Source organism: Megalops cyprinoides, chromosome 24 (assembly GCF_013368585.1).
Source record: "Megalops cyprinoides isolate fMegCyp1 chromosome 24, fMegCyp1.pri, whole genome shotgun sequence".
Lineage (NCBI taxonomy): Eukaryota > Metazoa > Chordata > Actinopteri > Elopiformes > Megalopidae > Megalops > Megalops cyprinoides.
The window spans coordinates 22,509,961-22,529,695 of record NC_050606.1 but is presented as its reverse complement, the minus strand read 5'-3'; the positions used below and the strand labels follow the sequence as shown (position 1 = coordinate 22,529,695).

The following is a 19,735-nucleotide window of genomic DNA, read 5'->3' as shown; positions in this document are numbered from 1 at the left end:
CTCTTAAAAAAATCAGATGATGAATGCAAAAGGTGGCTACAAAAAAATAATCTTAAAAACTTCCTGAAAATAAAGTACACAACTTACTAAATTACCAACTTAACAAGTTGTCTACAAAATAAGTGTCATTCTTGTTATTTACACAGATGAAGAAAAGGAAATTTCATCAATAACAGCTTAAGCCAAAAGGATAAATTTGAAATGTCTCATTTATAAGTAACCCTCGTGAGATTCACAATCTAAAGAATTTATGGTGCTATAGGTAGGCCAAAAACATTAGCCAGAGAGCTGATCAATGGCCAGCTAGTGAAGGGAGCAGCATTGTTCATGTGATTAAATATCACTATGTTTTATGCTGGATCAAAAAGACTTTTCTGCTAGTTTCCTGAAAGTACACATTCTCCTTATTCTTCACAAGCACTGAAAGACAAAAATGGTGGTAATGTGTTGGTGGATACAGCCTTGTTTCTGGAATGTACTGGGGGAAAAAAAATCAAAATGCGTGCAGCTCACCATTCAACTCACAAAGTCAATATCCATGCCTATGAACAACCGACATGCCGTTTCGCAAAATGGGAACATCCCCCTTGAGGAAATGAGAACCACAGCAGTAAAAATCTTAAATTACAAAGGAGTGCGGGGCACGAGGAAGAAAACCTGGGAAAAAAAAAAACTGAAGTGGAAGTGTCCTTGGGTGTTGGGTGCGACTGAATCCACTGCTCACAGCACAGCACACCCCGATCTCTGCGTTCTCCTCGGGCGGAACGCCCCATCAGCTACAGCGCTACCCGACTCCCCCGGAGAGGGTGGGGCTCGAGGCGGGTGCAGCAGAGTTCGCTTTTGCCCTCTATAGTGCTACTCTTGGGGACCGGTGCGGTGGATTTCGGAGGCCGGGCGGGTGACTCCCACAGCCCGGGCTCACGTGGACTTCTGCCTGTAGTGGAGTGTGAGGTCCCCACCGCTCTTCCAGATAAAATGCTTTACAGTCCGCAAGTCCATGTTGGGATCCAGTACCTGCAGAGAGCAGACACTCGCATTGGTCCAATGGGTCAAAGCTCAGGGTCGAGGCAACTGCAAAGGCTATAACAGACGTTTGCAACGCTATCTCTATCAGAGCTGGAACAGCTGTATATGTTCCAGTGTGTGTGTGTGTGTGTGTGTGTTTGTTTGCTATTCTGTTACATAGCCTTAAGTCTTGTTGCTCATATGATATGCACTGTACTTATCTTGCCATGTTGGCCTTGTAAATCCCTCTGGATGATAAAAATGTTAGCTTTGGGATCTCTTTCCATGTGGCCTGAGTGTCCAAGTGATACCAGACAGCATGCATCCAATTTTGAACTAAATGTACCGATCTACTGAGAACACTGGCAGTTCTCTTTAAGCTAAAGCAGCTAAAGGTATACATGTTTAGATGTAGCACGCGCGCTGCGTATCCGGGCACCTGGTCCTGGCACAGCAGCTCGATCTTCTCCTCAGCCAGCAGGGTGGCGTCCTCCTCCCTCTCCTGCTCGCCTGGCTTCTCGTTGGTGGAGGAGCTGGTGGTCTGCGACTCGTTGTCCAGGTTGATGATCTTCTCGTAGACGTGCTCCATCACCTTCCTCACCTGCAGCATGTCGCTGGCTGACAGGCGGTCCCTGGAGGCGACTCAGGCCGTTAGAGGCCCCTTCCACTCAGTCTACACTCCTTTTTCCCCCTTGCGGATTTATGACATATAACTATTCTTCTGTGGTGCTTTACAGTTTTATTTATTATCTGTAATATGATGATTTTTTTTCCCTTACCACCCCTGACTGTATGGACTATTTCACACAGGAATAGTTGTGTCAGATTAGCATGCAAGACAACCCTGCCTCTTATCTATAATGTAAAATAATCTGTCATACATTCACTCATGGGAAAGCATGCTGCTCACATGATAAAAACACTGGAACAGAGGGACTAGATAAATCTCACTGTTAAACACTGTTAAACAAGTGTGCACCTTTGACAATGATTAATGTCAGTCAACTCCAAACATGAAATATGAAATGCATAGAGCATTAATGATGACACTTACTTCTTTAGTGTTTTAGCACCAGAAGATGAGTGTGGCTGGAGGTAGAATGGGATTTTGTTAAATTTAGGCATGTTTTTCTGAAAGACACAGAAGAGAAAGTAATGAACATATATAATGATGACAACAAGTTAATACAAAAAAACAATAATACATGCTGTATCAAAATTACTGAGATGCTGTTTGTTTGCAAAAATGATTTACAGTTAAAAAGGCACATTTTCAGCTATCCACAGTTGTACCTAAGCATGTAAAATAAAAAGCAAGGGGGAAAAAAAGGTGTGTTTACACAATCTACGACTCCATGGAAATTTATTCAGCCAAATAAATACTATGACTACGATGACTGCAAGTCTTTGACATAAACCATGTAATTTGGTATGTCTAATGTGTATTGAGTACCTTAATAAAATAAGTGTTTTTAAAAAGGTAACAGCCTGTAATAACTAGGGTTCTATTCAATTTGCAACTGCAATGTCTTTGTCCTGATCAACTGATTTCAGAGGAACAGACAAAACACTATGAGCTTAGAGGTTGCTATAATTAACAAAAACTGTTGTATTAAGAAACACTAATAATAAATAATTGCAATAACAATGTAACAATAATCAAATGGCATGACAAAATATGAAAATACAATACTGTGTTAAATTCATTACTCAATGTTATTTCAGCGGGTAAAGACCTCTGAAGTTTGCCCAACCAGAGGCCAGGGTGTTGAGCAGCTTGAAGCAGGACTTTTGACTTGATCCAAGGCAACATGAAGGGCAGGACAGGCTACCATTTATTTAAGAAACAACATACCAAATGAGTTTTCTTTGTTGTGCCTCTTCCTGTAGGCCAATATGCTGTCAACTGGAATATAAAGTCGAAAATGTATTGTGTAGTTCTTGGCCTCTATTTAACCTAACCAGTATCTGCTCTCCGTCCTCTGAGGATGGAATTTAGGCATGTGTTATGTGCTCACTACAGAGCACAATGTGGTTGAACAGGGGCCTGAGTGTGGGAGAGGGCTGACATGAGGGACGCTCACATCCACTGTGATGTCGATCACCCACTGAGGAACTGTCTCATTCAGCAACATGGACTCCGTCTCCCCTCCCGAGTCCCGGCACAGCAACCTGTGAATGGAGCGATGGAGACATGAACGGAGGGAGGGCAGTAATACCAGGGACATAATACCAGGGTCCAGCCCCTTACTGAAAACTTAACCCCGCCATACAGGACCAAGATTCCATACGCCAGCCACTAAACATAGAGTGAGTTAGTACAAGCCACCATCTCTCAGTATAACAGCTACAGGAAATACAGCTAGCAGCAGTGGTAGCAACACCAGTGTATGATTTTGTCACTAAGGTATTAAGTCTGATATCTTCTGAAAGCACTGTTATGTGGCCTTATTATGAGCATGTATATAACTTTGCTTTATTCACCACTCCAAGTAAGACTTGTAGAATACAGAATGAATAAATGTAGACCGGGAAGCAAGGGGAATTTCCAGAGTGGCGTTAATGGCAAGGAGCTGCATATTAGTAACCGAGAAAGCTGTGCAGTACTGCTTACCTGAACAGTGTCCTCCCTCCGGCTTCGCCAAAAATGACTGGGGTGTGCGGAGGCACCTGGAAGTACCCATTTCCTTTCTGCATCCTGCTCTCCTGCTCTCCATTCACTGTGGGAGGGGACAGGACCAGGGCTCAGCACGGTTACGCAGGACAGATACAACAGCTTCAAACCCAGCAATTCTTAGAGCTGCTCTACTGGAGAAAGCCTGACAGTACAGTGGTCACTCAAGGAGTACTGCACTACATTTAAGTATCATTTCCATGGAAAGCCTTTCAAACCAGATGCTGCAAGATTAGCTTCATAAGGAGGCATGCACATGCCAATAACCCATCTCGTTGTATGGGTGTTTCTCACTCACCATATTTGACATGGGTGCCCCCCTTTCTGGACGACCCCTGCACAACCACAATTCAGCTATTCTTTTATTTAATAGTTTTCACCTTGTCTTGTTTAATTACTTTCAAAGTCCCAACCAGATGTAGTCTATCAGCAGACAAATGGAAACAAACGTACTGAGAGACCTTCTCCAGAAAGGCCTCCAAGCTTTTCTAGAGGCATGCTGGAGATGGCAAAGGGCATGCTGGGAATATTAGGCAGACTATCGGATGTGGAATATCTCTGTAAGACTGCCAGAGGATATGAGTGTAGAGTGCTAGAGTATCTCTGTAAGGCTGCTAGTGGAGATGTATGTAGTGCTTTACCGTGGTTGACCTCATTTTCCTCTTCATCCATGGGATTGATGTGTGTCCTTGGCCAATATTCCAGCAGGGCCTGGAGAAGCAGCCCACCCAGATTCACTGCACCGAGACACAACACACCTCATAACACACTGTGCATGGGCACAACACATCCCTTATAACCCGCAGCCCACCCAGATCCACTGCGCAGAGATAACTCAGTGCCCAGAGCACAGAAACACTACACACCTCAGAACTCACAGCACACCTGGACCACTGTGTGATTACAGCATTGGTATTGCGATCAGAGGGCTGCACGTTCAAATTTCAAAGCCTGAAGCCACAATTGCTTTAGTAAATGTCCATGTATACAAATTACCAATACTTACATATATAATTCTATTACATTTGTTTTGCTTTAAAATCATATAATTGATTTAAATGGTTTTAAAAGACAACCTGCTGATCCGGTAAATAAGATAGTGAGGTAAACCGTACATTTCGGGTCAGATCCGTCAGGACTGGTGAAACCTGCATCCTTGGCCGAGACCCAGGCTGCAAAGCAGTCGCTCTCATCTAGAGTGATTGTCAGCATCTGGCAAAAGATAAGAAACTGATAAATAACAACAGTCCTCAAAGCCCACCTATGCAGACTGCACCTGGCCTCTCTGCGCTCTGACCCCTCCCCCATTTAATGCTAATAAAAGCTAGGAGTTGCAAAATGGATTCCAATTTAAGCGTAAAAGATAAAAACATAGTGGCACCTTAAGCCTTTGCAGCAGCATAAACTCAGTGGTAAGTTCATTGTGTCAGTACAAACCTGATAGCTGGAAATTGGCAGTAACAGCTGAAGGTGGTGCACTCTATGACAGTGCTCCCCCTGTGGCAATGTTTCCCACAATGGCTCTCCACAACGCTAATGATTTAGCATCTGTGCAGCTAATTGCCTATCCCTGCTGAATGTACTTGAAAGTGAAAGTCACTCTGGATAAGGGAGTCTGCCAAATGAATGAATTTAAATGTCTTCACTGAGGGAACAAAAAATGGCAGCAGACATAAAAAGTATAACTAATATTAGTCTGTTAATTCACAATCTCCCTAGCCCCACTCAGCACTCCTATTCCTTGTACAAACCCATGGAGACATGCAATGTGGAATCATAATTGTCACATTTTAGTACGCAGAGTGTTATAACTGATCTGGGTACAACAAGAGTGCCAGGCCTTTAGGTTAAATGCTATATTACGTCAAACCTAAATCTGCGTTAAATACTGTATTACCCCATACCTATATCTCTGTTAAATACCACTTAAAATGTATTCACCCACTACAGCTTTAGACAGAATCATGCTCACAAATGTGTGGCAAATTCTACTGTATCAAATGATCATGATGTTTAAGTGTATAATGCCAGGGAAGGCACGCTTGATCTGTGAAATAACTCCCACAGCAACAGGTGTTGAATTATTTACAGAACTATGGATTTATGAAACTTACCCCAGTTTTCAGATCTACAGAGAACCAGTTTGGCACATAAACCATCTTGAAGCGCTTTTTAATTTCCTCGTCAAACTCTACCTTCCCAAGGTCTTCCCCTCGGCATGCCTGAAAACATTCGAAATGCTGGTCAATGTGTTCAGTATACATGCATGAAAATAATCCACGGGGAGAAAAACAAATGGCACTAACCTTTAATACATCCCAGTATGCCACATTGTTGTTTGTGTCTTTGGTAAGAATGTGTCTCTTGTCATTCAGAATGTGGCACTGAATTATACTGGCTCCCCCTACAGGATAAGTGCATGTATAACACATCAGCAGGTGTAGATGATAGAATGCCTTTAACATGCTTCTGTTATATTTTGTTTTCCTGAATATTGTTTAAGTAAAGCTGAAATTTGATTGCTCATTACAAAGATTTGTTCTTTACACAGTGGAAAAGTTAATCCATAGAAAATGTAGTCATTTGTTCTGGTTTGATAAAAATGCACAACAACAATTGTGCATTGAAAGAACTAGCTTCTAAAGAGTAAATGACATCAATATTAACAGCTGAAATGTGTATATAAAAATGTATATATTGCTACTCTGCCCATTTTACTGTTTTTACAGAGCACACCCATTTGGCGAGCACACACACATCACATGTGGACTTCAGGATAAATTTCAATACCATTATCATTGCCGCACAAGATCCATTACAGCACAAACTGCACACGTTATCTTAAGGCTGATGCACAATAAGACACGTTATGCTAGCCTATTATGCAAGGGTCAAATTCTATGACATCGTCCCCACTGCTGACTCTGTCAATATCAGTTCTGTGGGTTAGTATATTATGACAAATAACAACTGATGTGCATGTGTTCAACATACTGCAGGTGTTTTTTTTAGTTAAATGTTGGCTATATGTATCCAGTGGAAAATATGGCAGAAATGAACAGAATGCGACTGAAATGATGACATGCAAGAATCAGGAACTGAGTGTGTGCGTGTACTGTGTGTAATCTGTGTGTTTGCACGTGTGCATGTAGGGGCAATGGTTATTGCATTTGAGGAGCTACAGCTCCATTCTGCAGTGTTCCTGTCTATGCGGTCCTGCTTTCCTTTAGAGAGCGGCGGTGATCGGAGTGCCGACGCAGCCCTACCTTTGATAATGTGTTCGGGCTGCGAGCACAGCGGGGCGACGGGGGTGCTGCAGTCATTGTCGTAATCGCCAGACACCCGGAAGTTGTGGATTCCCTTCAGGGACTGCGGGAGATCATACAGGGAAACCGTATAGGCAACACCTCAAAACAAGCAGTTGAAGAAAGCTGACATCTAAAAGGCATGTCCAGTGCGTGCTCTACGCACATTTCCACTGGAAGAACACACATGGAAACAATGAACTGAAGTACTTTGGAAATCGGAACCCCTCCGCCCAGACTTGTTTGGAGAGCCAAGTCCATTTCTGAAATGATGAGGGTTTTTACACAATCCCTTATTAATATATTAATTATAATGCCTTTATAAAATAGAAGTAACACAAATTACACATTTGCATGTCACCTTATGAACTGCTGCTGCTGTTGAGCATTACAATGCACTACCCAACCAGTGTGCTTAATTAAATGAAAACATAAAATCAGTTTGATTCAAATGAAATATTTTTGAAAATCTCCAAGAAAATTGCTGCTGTGATGTCTGTTAGCGTTCTTTTTTTATAATTCCTTTATAATTCCTTTTTTTTATTACTATTACTCCTATTCTCGCAAGAGTGTAACAGTGTTGATACAGGAATGATTCTGCCCTGGTGCTTTTGATCTTTATATGTAGCTTATTCTTATATCAGCACTTCTTATAAGTGGCGTGCACTGTGTTACTGTTATAATTACAAATATTTTAATCATTTACTCATTACAATACATGTTGCGACACTTCAAGCCCCATAAGCAGAATTACAAACATCAGTGGTAGTACTAACAGCAATAATGATAATATATATGATCAGCAATGAACTATATGACTGAATATTCATCTGTGAGCTTACCCAAAGAAGCCCCTCCCACCCTGCTGGACACGCTTACCCATTTGTTTACACAGGACTTGGTGGTGGACACCCAGATGGCCGGGGGCGGGTCAGCTGATCTGTCCAGCTCCATCTGAGAGAGGGGACACGGAGCAGTGAGAGGCACAGAGTAAGACAGTTGAGAGAGGATGAGACAGAGAAGTGAGAGATGTGGAGTGAAAGACAAAGAGGAGCCAGAGTGAGGCACAGACGAGTGAGAGAGACAGACTAGCTACAGTGTCCTGCAAGGTTCCCAGCACAGCTCCACTCTATACAATCAACACTAATGATACACAGGCCTGGATCACTCACTGTGTGGATATATTCCCTTTCAAAGAGGGAAGACATCCAATCTGTATTCTACTTAACATCCTTAACAGATGTAAGCAAGTATGCACTGAATAAAATCTTACACGAGGTCACTGAAATTAATGAAAAATGTCCAGCATGAAACCGTCTGGGCAGACTACAACAGGACCCCGAACTATAAAGCACTGGTAATATGTAGACAGGGAAAAGGCCTTGATTCAGCTGCCATGAGTGTTGTTTTCAGTTGAATAAAACATCTAAGCAAGTGTTGATTTTTTTCATGTGTTATACTACAACTGTTTTTTAACCTTCTCAGCACTGAACACATCCATGTTACATATTGTGTAACAAATGCAAGACAATGCTTTAATTCCTTACTCAACGCACAATACAGCAAAGCAGATTAAAGCCAAAGCAAAACCTCACTAGGTACGGACGTATCAACGTTACAGCCTGAGACCTAATCTAGAGTACAAACTACAATGATCCGTACTGAAATCAGAACAGTTTCACAGACTACAATAATCCAGACTGTGCCCAGATTAGGGCCTCAAAGTACAATGATCCAGATTGGGACCTGATCAGGTGCAGATACCAAAATGATCCAGGCTGAGACCAAATCAGGTGCTCTGGCTCCAGCGCCTCACCTTGAGAACAGGCGCCTTCTCCTCACAGATGAGCACACGGATGTCGGGGTTACGCAGGTCAGTGCAGTAGATCTTACGGTCTCGGCCCCCGGAGTAGACGTGCGTGAAGGCCTCGTTCACCTGCAGAGCCCATACCCCCTCGTCGTGGACCCGGTATGTGGCAATGCACCTCTGCTGGCCCAGGGACCACAGCCGGATCGTCCCGTCAGAGCTGCCCGACAGACACTATATCACGCCGAACAACAACCGGGTTATGAACAGGTCAGGGATGCTCTCTGTGGTCACACCAGCCCGTGGAATGCCCGAGTCTGATCCATTCAACAGGGCAAAGGGCACTGTGTATCAAATGCCCAAATATCCTTTCAGCAAGGTAGAGGGTGAAGTGTACCAAAAATACCAAAATACCCATTCACCAACTGCAGGGAGCACAGAGTATCAAATACCCATTCAGCAAGCTATGACAGCCTGTCCATTAGAAATACATAAATACCCATTCAGCACCCTATATTGTGTCATACATACAAAGTGTGTCATAAACCAAAATACCCATTTCCCTAAATAAATACCCATCAATTCCTAGATTCCCATTTGCATAAACTGGACAGTGCACTGTGCATCCAGAACACCAAAATAAGCATGGCTTTAAAAGACATTTTCAGGTCACTGTCAGGAGTGTTTCCGAATGTCTGCATTACATGTTGTGTGAGATGAAGGAGCCAGGATTTCACCAAAAATTACAACAGCAAATCAGCTGACATTCTTAGAGCAAGACGAAGGAAATATCACCTGTAATGCAAAAGACTATTCTGACCAAGGCTTCAATCATATGGATTGACTGAGGAAGTGATATCCACTAAACAACAGTAACAATAAATAAACAAGTCCTGTTTACTGACTACTAAAACAACACTTTCAAACTAGAAAAGTGCATTTCCTGAAGAAAATGAAGAGTGTGATTGCGACCTGGCAGCGAAAACGTGCTAACGTACAAGAGACGATTGCTAGGATGTGGCTAAGTGGTTGCTAGGGTGTTGCTAGGTGGTCGACAGGGCATTACTAGGTGGTTGCTAGGCTGTTGCTAAGTGGTTGCTAAGGTATATAAGGTGATTTGCTAGGGTGTTGCTAGGTGGTTGCTAGGGTGTTGCAAAGTGGTTGCTAGGGCGTTGCTGGGTGGTTGCCAGGGTGTTGCTAAGTGGTTGCTAGGTGGTTGCTAGAGCATTGTTGGGTGGTTGCCAGGGTGTTGCTAAATTGCTGCTAGGTGGTTGCTAGGGTAAACAATATGGTTGCTGGGGCATTGCTAGGGCATTGCTTTGTCATTGCCAGGGTGTTGCTAAGTGGTTGCTAGGGTGTTGCTAGGCGGTTGCAAGGGTGTTGCTATGTGGTTGCTGGGCGGTTGCTAGCGTAAACAATAAGGTTGCTAGGGACACACCCACCTTTGGTGAGTGCTGGGTCACATGACCCAAAGCAGCATATCGGGTCCCGTGGCTATTGGTGGCTATGGTGACCGAGTGGTAAGACTTTGAAATATGAACTGAGGTGACTGGGAGGATGGAGGGATGAGTGAACGACTAAAAGACGAGTGCGGGTCTGTATGGCTTTTAATGAGTGTTGGGTGGCATGACCTGAGCCAGCATATGACGTACTGTTACCGTAGGCTGAAAGGTCACTGAGTGGTAAGACTTTGAAAAATGAACTGAAGTCAATGGGAGGATGGAGGGATGAGTGAACGACAAAAAGACAAGTGTGGGTCAGTATGGCTTTCAATGAGTGTTGGGTGATTTGACCTGAGGCAGCATATGTGGTACGGTGGCTGTTGGGCCAAAGGTGACCAAGCGGTAAGACCTTAAAAGTGGACTGAGGTGAAAGGGAGGATGGGGGGATGAGCAGGTACAGCTTAGCTGTATACAAGCAACCCGATCGGGGTCAGACTGGACGGGTTACAGTTGGTTTGGGGTCGATATCTCGAAAACTGTGGGAGGAGAAGCGGTACAAAATTTGGTGGAATAAGAAGAAGAGGAAAAAGAATAAAACTATCGGATAACAATAGTGTGCACAATCACACTAAAAAGAAGAATAAAACTATCGGATAACATTAGCGGTCACAATCACACTAAAAAGAAGAATAAAACTATCGGACAACAATAGCGGTCACAATCACACTAAAAAGAAGAATAAAACTATCGGACAACAATAGCGGTCACAATCACACTAAAAAGAAGAATAAAACTATCTGACAACAATAGCGGTCACAATCACACTAAAAAGAAGAATAAAACTATCGAACAACAATAGCGGTCACAATCACACTAAAAAGAAGAATAAAACTATCGGACAACAATAGCGGTCACAATCACACTAAAAAGAAGAATAAAACTATCTGACAACAATAGCGGTCACAATCACACTAAAAAGAAGAATAAAACTATCGGATAACAATAGTGTGCTTGCGAAGCTATTCACTACTTAACTGTGCACCTCACAATATGTCACAGCCAAACTGCATGACTGCACAAGCTAAAATAAATGAGCTGGTTACTAAGAGAAAGCAGCCAGAATCGGGGGAGGATAATATATTTAATAAAATAATTTAACAAACAAATCTCAACATGTCCATGACTACACTAACTAGCAATAAAATTGAGCTTTCATTGAGAATGCGTAACATATTAAAATGGCTGCCGGAAACTGATAACACTAACCAAAATGGACCTGTAAATGACATCAAGGGTATTCCGAACACACTAACTGCAGGTTATGAATTATCTCAGAAAGAATTATATCAGAGAGTCTATACATTTTTAAGGTAACTGATTACATCACCAATAACCCAGATAATCTACAACACAACTGCAATGATAAAGGTCATCTCTGCAAAGGTCCAGGTCTTGTGCTTGCCAGTCTTACCTGTGTTCCATCCCTGTTTAACAATAAAGATTTGACATTGTCTGTGTGTCCTTTCAGCTTCATTAGTTTTGCACAGGTCCGAGGGTCCCAGACTCTCAGCACCTATTACAGAACACAGAGACCGAAAGACAGATGCGGACAATACAACACACCTCCAGACCAGGATCAGTCTTCAGCTGGCCACAAGGAAAATTACCCACATGTGAAGTGGCCAATCAAAGACTAATCCTGGGTTTAAATAGTTACTTTTTCCTCCTGGATCCTAAACTCCCCCATCCCATCCCACATGATCAAAGGTTGCTATAGTGGGGTGGGATAGGGGACTTTTACAGTACAACGCAAAAAAAGATGGACAAACCAAGTCCCTAGTCACACTTTCAGTACCTCCAACAACAGCTCAATCAAACACCTCAGTTTAAACACCCCAATATGAGCCACAGAAAAGGCAAAAATGAAGTGACGACTCTCTCAGACTCAGTCAACAAAATTATCAGGTAATGAAAGAATATATTTAACCAGGACAAAGTGACACCTTTATAGTCTAAAAGATACGCCAGCTGCTTTGTAATAGCCAGACTGAACAAATGCAAAGACAAGCATATTTACATGCATGTTATCTCTGGTGACAGAAATCTTTCTCACATTGTCCCATGTCCCACACTGCAGAAAACTCTTTTCACCACTGAACTATGCAGCACAATCTCTTATACAGTGAAAATCTATTTACGCAGAAATAAATACAAGCTTAACATACGGCACAGTCAGTAGCTCATGAAACAGTTCATATACAGTTTGTGCCCCCTGACAGTACTGGCTCACGGGAGTAATCAGACCCTCTTCTGAGCACCAGCACACGAGGCACAAAAACCAACCTTCTCTGTGGACCCAGACACAATTACTGTTCCCATTTGATTCATGGCCAGGCTGTAAATGGAATCCTTGTTCCCGCTCAGTGAAGAAGCTGTTGAGACAACACAGATCACAGTCAAAGATCAAAGGTTACAAAGCAGAGAGATAGAGTGCTGAGTCTGCCATGAAACTCCCACCACATCTGTGACTGACAGGTGTGACTGACCAATCACAGCTAACAGTTAAAATGCGCCATTACCTTAGACCAGTGTTTCTCAATCCTACTCCTGGAGCCCCCCTGTCCTGCATATCTTCTATCTATCTTTGCTCCAAACACACCTGATTGAAATGACTAACATGCTGTTGAATAAATCAGGTGTGCTCAGCTAGTCAAAAGTGCCACTGATGAGTTCAGTCAGGTAGGTAGAGCAGGGAAAGATGGAAAACGTGCAGAGCAGGGGGGCCCCAGGAGCAGGATTGAGAATCAGTGCCTTAGACCAGCGTTTCTCAAACCTCTCCTCTCCTGATCATTTGAATCAGCTGTGTTGGAGCAGGGAGAGATCTAAAACCTGCAGGGCAGGGGGTACTCCAGGAGAGGTTTGAGAAACGCTGCCTTAGACAAACAAGGCACCCATCCAGTGTGCACTGGGTTATCCTTCACATAAAGAAGAACGCCCCATTTACAAAGTTTGAAGTTAACGCACACATAGAGCAAGGTGTCTTTTTGCCTTATAGCTGAGTGACATTCACTATGCAATAAAAAAGTCATGGCTTTGTCCACAGATGTGGAAAGGTAAGAAATAAATACTGAAAAGAATGAATATTCAATTCACAGTTTAATTTGTTTAAGATTTACTTTAATTTCCCAATATAAAAACAAGCCCATTCTCCAAAGGTATTCGAAATCTAGATCTAGGTTCTGGCCTCAAATCAGCTGCAATGGATTGTCCATTAGTTCATTAGTAAAAATGAACTGATGATGTTATAATGATCAGCTACATCTGCCTAATGAAAAATGGCACATAAGAAACATGCAAATCACTTTCACATATAGACACTTAGATTTACACTTGCAGACATCTGTCGGTTAGGCTTTCCTCCCACTGTGTAACTCTATAAGACTACAATATAAGACTACAAAAGGCAGGTGGGTCAGTACTCACTGGTGACAGTGTTGTTGGAGGCAGTCAGTGCCGTTAACGTATTTACATCCCACAGAAAGATCTGTCGGTCCAGCCCAGCCGAGGCCACCAGCTCCTTGTCTTTAGCATAGGCTAGGGCTTTGACATAATCCTGCATAACGACACACACCCAGAACATCACACACCCTGAAATCGCATGCACATTCAAGGATATGCACATGCATGTGTACAGGATTTATGAAATGACCACACACTGGCATCGTCAAAAATGTCTACAAGTACACAGCATGATGGGAGGGGATATGGACTGCATCCTTTTCGGTTCTTCTGTGATCATGTCCAAATCTATGCCAGCAGAACAGGCATTCTAAAGCTCACCACTTTGGCGCTGTTGCTGAGAGCGGTGATTTGGTACGTCAGAGCAAGGGTTTGATTCGGTTACCTTGTGCGTTCGCAACGTGGACATGCAGAATCCCTTGTGTGCATTCCAGACTTTCACCGTGGTGTCTGACGAAGCAGATATCACTGAAATACAAAGGAAATGAGTTCATTAGCCCCTGAAATGCCTCATTTACACCAGCATCCTATGCAGGATTTAGTACCTCAAACAAATAGACTCGAATGGTTAATCCTGCATATAAAACTCACATGTCTTTCCGTTGCAACAGAGGACAATGTCATTGACCCAGTCTGTGTGATGTTCCATTGATGCTATGTACGGGTCTTGCTGCAATAAACAAGAGTCATGTTGCCAGGCATATCTTATGAGCATATGAGCTTCTCAAAATAAATTACATGCGCATCACTTCTAATAATCATGATAACATTACATTTTTTTCTCGACTACTTGAATATTTTTCATAAATACACAGCAGAATTAAGACAACTAAAACAAATATAGTAAAAGTAAAAACAATAATGTAGATCTCACAGCTTCGCAACTTAAATGCTATGTTACTGTAAAGATTTTGGTGAGTATTGTTACTTGCATATCTGGTCCTGGAAGGTATACTTTTAACAGTAATCTAATTAGATTAGTTTAAATAAATGTAATGCAATAAAATTACACTTCATGTTTTTTTTTAATAATTTAAGTGCATAAAGCAGCATGGCATACTCAAATATACCATGATTATGTGCATAAATCTAACGTATTGTAATTCCACATGCATAAATTCAGTAAGTATAATTAAACATGTATCAAGTTGGGTATAATTAATGATGTAGAAATGCAGTATACGGGAAGGAGCAGCACACTACCTTGTGCTGGTTGATGCTCCATATTCTGATGATTGAGTCCCTCCCCGCAGTGAAGAGCCGGTTCAGGGCAGGGTCCAGCTGCAGTGCATTCACCCCATTCCGATTGTACTTCTCCACCTCGTCTCGTATGACGTAGGACACCTGCGGAACACCAGCCATGGCTGTCACTGAGCTGACAGTATTCCCCAGGATGCCTCAGACAGTCTGAGCTTATGCTTCACTGCTGACGGATGAATGAGGCTTTGAGAACCCCACAAGGGGTGGGGCTGGCAGGAGCTGCCAATCACTGACACATCTGAACCAATCAAAAATCAGTTCTGCTCACACGTAAATGCTAAAATTTGTTAAAATCAAGGAGTTCATGATAATTTACAGTATCTCCACCCACTTTGGCCTCAGTCTCCCACCACTGCATTTGAAATACTACCAGATGGATGTCTGCAGAGGCCTGTGACGGAGTGCTGTCACCACGGTTGAGTATGTGCTCTGACTGCCATACCAACGAGCCTGGCTCTTTGGTGTCGCGGTCAAAGTCGCATGGTCGCAAAGTCCCATCGGAGGTGTGCCCAGTGTGTGAGCTGTATGAGGGACCCCCAGGTTAGGTTGACCCCGGTGTGAAGGACCCCAGAGATGGGTGAAGCATGGTGTGAGGGACCCCAGAGATGGGTGAAGCACGGTGTGAGGGACCCCAGAGATGGGTGAAGCACGGTGTGAGGGACCCCAGAGATGGGTGAAGCACTGGTGAGTGGGGCACCCTGGGATGGGAGAAGTATGGCAAAAGAATGCGTGAGGGACGCCATGGTGCGTGAAGTGCATGGGCGCGCTTCCCGAAGGGGAGGGCAGTGTGACAGAGTGCTGTCACCACAGTTGAGTATGTGCTCTGACTGCCATACCAACGAGCCTGGCTCTTTGGTGTCGCGGTCAAAGTCGCATGTTTGGTACCCCGTAGACCCGGGTTCAAGGCCGGGCGGGGTGACTACTCTCGCCCTTTGCTACAAGGCCATTCAAGGAAGTTTACCATTTAAATTGTAAAACATCACTACTGTATGGCAAGCACCTGCTCCACACTGCTAGCCTTAAACCTGTACTGCACCTTGGCCCTTGGATGAGAACAGGCTGTACAGTGTACTGCAGTCTGGGCTGCATTACAAAGCCACATCTGCCATCACTTCAAAGCCCTGTGGCCTGCATCCGTGCCCCAGCCATTTCATCGGCCAGCAATGGCCAGCAGCTGAGAGCTAGTTTCTGTTTAGCTCACTAGCGGCTGCACTTCTTGTCTGTTATTCATGAGCATGACAGACACGGGGTGCCTTCTTTCTGGAGCTAACTGCCTCCGATGATAATGTAATGAGACAAAGCATATTCCACACAGACCTGTGTGCACTAGGGCCACAGTGCTACAGCAAGGCTAAACGTAGCATTACACACAACATGGTCATTCACAAGGCATTATCCGGAGGGACTTACAATGTGGGACAACATGAGTGCATTCACCTGATTAATATTGGCGACAGTGCCAGACCTGGCTAAAAGCATTCCCAGACCAATGTGTATACACATGTTGCATCACAAAAACACTAATGCAAGTTAACTACGCTTACCAGACCTAAAATACAAATCCTCAGTACAAGGCCAGTAGCAAGTACAGAAATGGCACTACTCCACCTGACTAGGGCCTCTAAGGCCTTCCAGCAGTCTGCCTGTGGTGGGATAAGTAGGCTTTCTACACAGCACCTCACTAGTTAAAATGCATGAGCTGCAATCAAGTATTTGCCATATGAAAAATGCAAACTTTTCTGCTCAACAACTTTTAAGCCTCCTGTCCGATGCAGTGCTTGTGACTCTGCCCACCAAGATAATCAGGGTCAACCTATGTGATCAGCTTTATCGACTGCAAGCTGCATGATCAAAGTGGTCAGAGACATCACTATTCATGTCATGGTACTGTCTGGATCTTCACGTTGCAGGCTTTATTTTCTGAGACTGGTATGGAGTTGCACTACAGTAACCCATTCCTTCATAATAAAAATCACTGTAGTTCAATGAAGATATGCCTTTTCTCGTTTGAAGAGCATATTTAAATCAGCACTACCAAAGTCACAGTGCTTATAACTGCAGCTGTCCTTAGTCTTTCACAGCTGACACTGGTGGGGGTATTAGATCACTGTGCAAACCTGGACACGTGTGAACTCCACACGATTTACTGGAAAGAAGAGAGAATATCGCAGGTTTTAAGAAGTAAAATAGTGCTTATTTACACTTACACCACTTAAGCTCGGCTGCTGCTGCAGCATATTGCGGAGCACAAACCATCACTTCATTGACATACGTTCCAACTTATTCTTACGACCATCATTACCAAGACACGACAATCCGCCTCCGTCACCCCTGTGCAATCCCTCCACCACGCCGCCACACTGCTGCCTTACGGTGACTTCCGGCAAGCGATCAGCTGGCTGCAGCTGCGTCTGTGATGTGTGAGCAATTTATCTAGATAAGCTGTTTCTTCAGGAAATTATTATGGACGCCAACTAGCCTAGAAATTGTGGATTAATGACTCATGCACAGACCGCAAATCGGAGTGTCAAAGGCAGCTAGGCTATCTAAGCTACATGTTCCGAGACATGACTGTTACCAAAGCACGCTAACGGCTTCACTGAAACATAAGATGGGAACCAATATAGTGCTGATAAAGAATAAATCGCGCAAAGCACATTGTTGACTGAATTAATGAATTGTAGATACTAGCGACGTTAGCTCATTCAGTAAGAAATATAGCCTGGTTAGCTAGCCAAGTCATTAGTGCACAGGAAAACAGAAGTAACACAGCTGGCTAGTTCTCACATTTGACGTAACACTATGCGATGGTAATACTCAGTGTCGGCAATGTAGACAAGCTCTCTAGGTAACTAGCAATGCAATTAGTGACGGCTCCCCACTGACTGTGTTGACAAACGTTTAGCATGACGACATGGGGACATGTAACTGTGGAATCGCTCGCATCTACATAAGAAAGCCACGAAATGGAAATAATCCAGTTTCAAATGTTACCTACGTATACAACCACCTTACCCAATGAATGAAAAAAGGCCCTTTAATGACATCAGAAAGCCACACATTTTCTTCCCATCTACCTACCAACCTCGTCGTCATCTCCCTGTAGCACGAAAAACACAGCCAGCTGGCTAGAAGAATAGCTAGCGGGATAAACTGTCCAACAACGATGCTGCATTAGCAAGCTAGCTGCCACTAAGAACATTCAGCCATCTACCAGATTGCTTGCTAGTTACAATCGATACCTTGGTTTTTAACATTGTTAACGTTCTCTCGGCATGAATGTCAAACAATGGGACAGATTTATGTGTTCAAGCACGGTCAGTTATCCTTTTTCGACACACGTTGCTAACGAGCTAGCAATGTAGCTGTAGGTATTACTCTGCGAATCAGACAGCTATTCTAGCTAGCTACCTAATCTGGTTTGCTAACTGGCTACTGTAGCTACAGCATTGGAGCTGAGGAGTGAACAGGACTTGCCCCCTTCGCAACAGCTAATAGAAAGACTTTCAGAGCAGTTTCTCCATCCTCTCAGATACGAAATAGACAGCTCAACAGAAAATCGGTGTGGGACGAGAGTTGTGCATATTTAACTTTATACGCCACAATACTGCAAAGAAAGCTAATATACCTGGACTTTCCTCCGCCCAGCGGCATTCTGCCTGTGATGAGCCGCCATCTTACATGTTGACAGCGTGACGTCACATCCGAAGAGAAACAAAGAGAAACTTCCGGGGTCCTGTTTCAGAAAGCGAGTTTAGTGAAAACTGAGTTAGTTGACTCAGAGTTGAAGGAAACTCCGGGTTTTTGGTTTCGCAAAGCCAGTTCATCTTAACTCTGGGTCAGTTACTATGGCAACATACTCCGTGAAGCTAACCTGTTCGGCAGGTTTTCTTCAACTAACCCTGAGTTTCTCATCGTCTTTAGCTGAAGCCTGAAGACGGAAGGAGGTGTCAGACATGGCGTGTCCTTTTCCTGAAGAGCCGGTTGATATTGAAGCACAAATACTCCGCAGAAATCTCCGTCGGGAGAGGGTGATTAGACCCTGCTTGGATTATCATTCCCTGATGATCTGTTTGAGCGTTACCGTTTTTCTGCACAATCGATCATTTATCTGAACAATATTCTCAGGCCTCATATCGATATGACACATTGTGGACATGCTCTCAGTTCGGAACAAATTCTTTGTGTTGCTCTTCGTTCTTTATCAACGGGAGTTTTCTGTATAACATCGGTGACGCTGAGCATATTTCCATGGCAACCGTCTGTCGGGCTGTCAGAAATGTGACTCTTGCACTGAAATGTTTACTGTACACTTTTGTGGTGTTCCCAAGTCACAGACCCACAAGGCTCATCAAAGAAGAATTCCACAGAATTGCATCTATCAGTCTATGCAATAATTCATTTATTTAGTATTTATAAGTAAGTATAAAGTTTGAGACTTCAAGCACTAATCAGTTAATTTGATATATTTAGGGTTTCCAGCTGTCATTGGCTGTATAGATGGCACTCATCTTCCTATCACAGCTCCTTCAGTAAATGAAGGAGATTATGTGAATAGGAAGTCTTTCCACAGCTTTAATGTGCAGGTAGGCCTAAATAGTAGCCTTTAGCATTCCAATGAAAGATACTTAACGATAATTAATAATAATAGTAAAAGTAATACAATAATTACTGTTCTGCACTGTGAAGATCATATGTTATGCAGCCCACATCATCAGCAACG

General features: G+C 43.3%; 1 protein-coding gene across 1 annotated transcript; it reads right to left on the bottom strand.

Annotated features, from left to right (window-relative positions):
• Positions 1-226: 226 nt before the first annotated feature.
• Positions 227-18,706, bottom strand: LOC118771283 (WD repeat-containing protein 48-like). The gene is made up of 19 exons (XM_036519232.1): positions 18,641-18,706; positions 14,956-15,096; positions 14,344-14,422; positions 14,138-14,220; positions 13,717-13,846; positions 12,577-12,665; positions 11,705-11,806; positions 8,801-9,025; positions 7,864-7,938; positions 6,946-7,048; positions 5,986-6,083; positions 5,794-5,901; positions 4,795-4,891; positions 4,321-4,416; positions 3,620-3,725; positions 3,090-3,177; positions 2,060-2,136; positions 1,445-1,637; positions 227-1,014 (listed from the first exon to the last, which is right to left on the bottom strand). The coding sequence occupies exons 1-19, from the start codon at positions 18,686-18,688 to the stop codon at positions 919-921; spliced, it is 2,034 nt and encodes a 677-aa protein (XP_036375125.1). The 5' UTR covers positions 18,689-18,706; the 3' UTR covers positions 227-918.
• Positions 18,707-19,735: the final 1,029 nt, after the last annotated feature.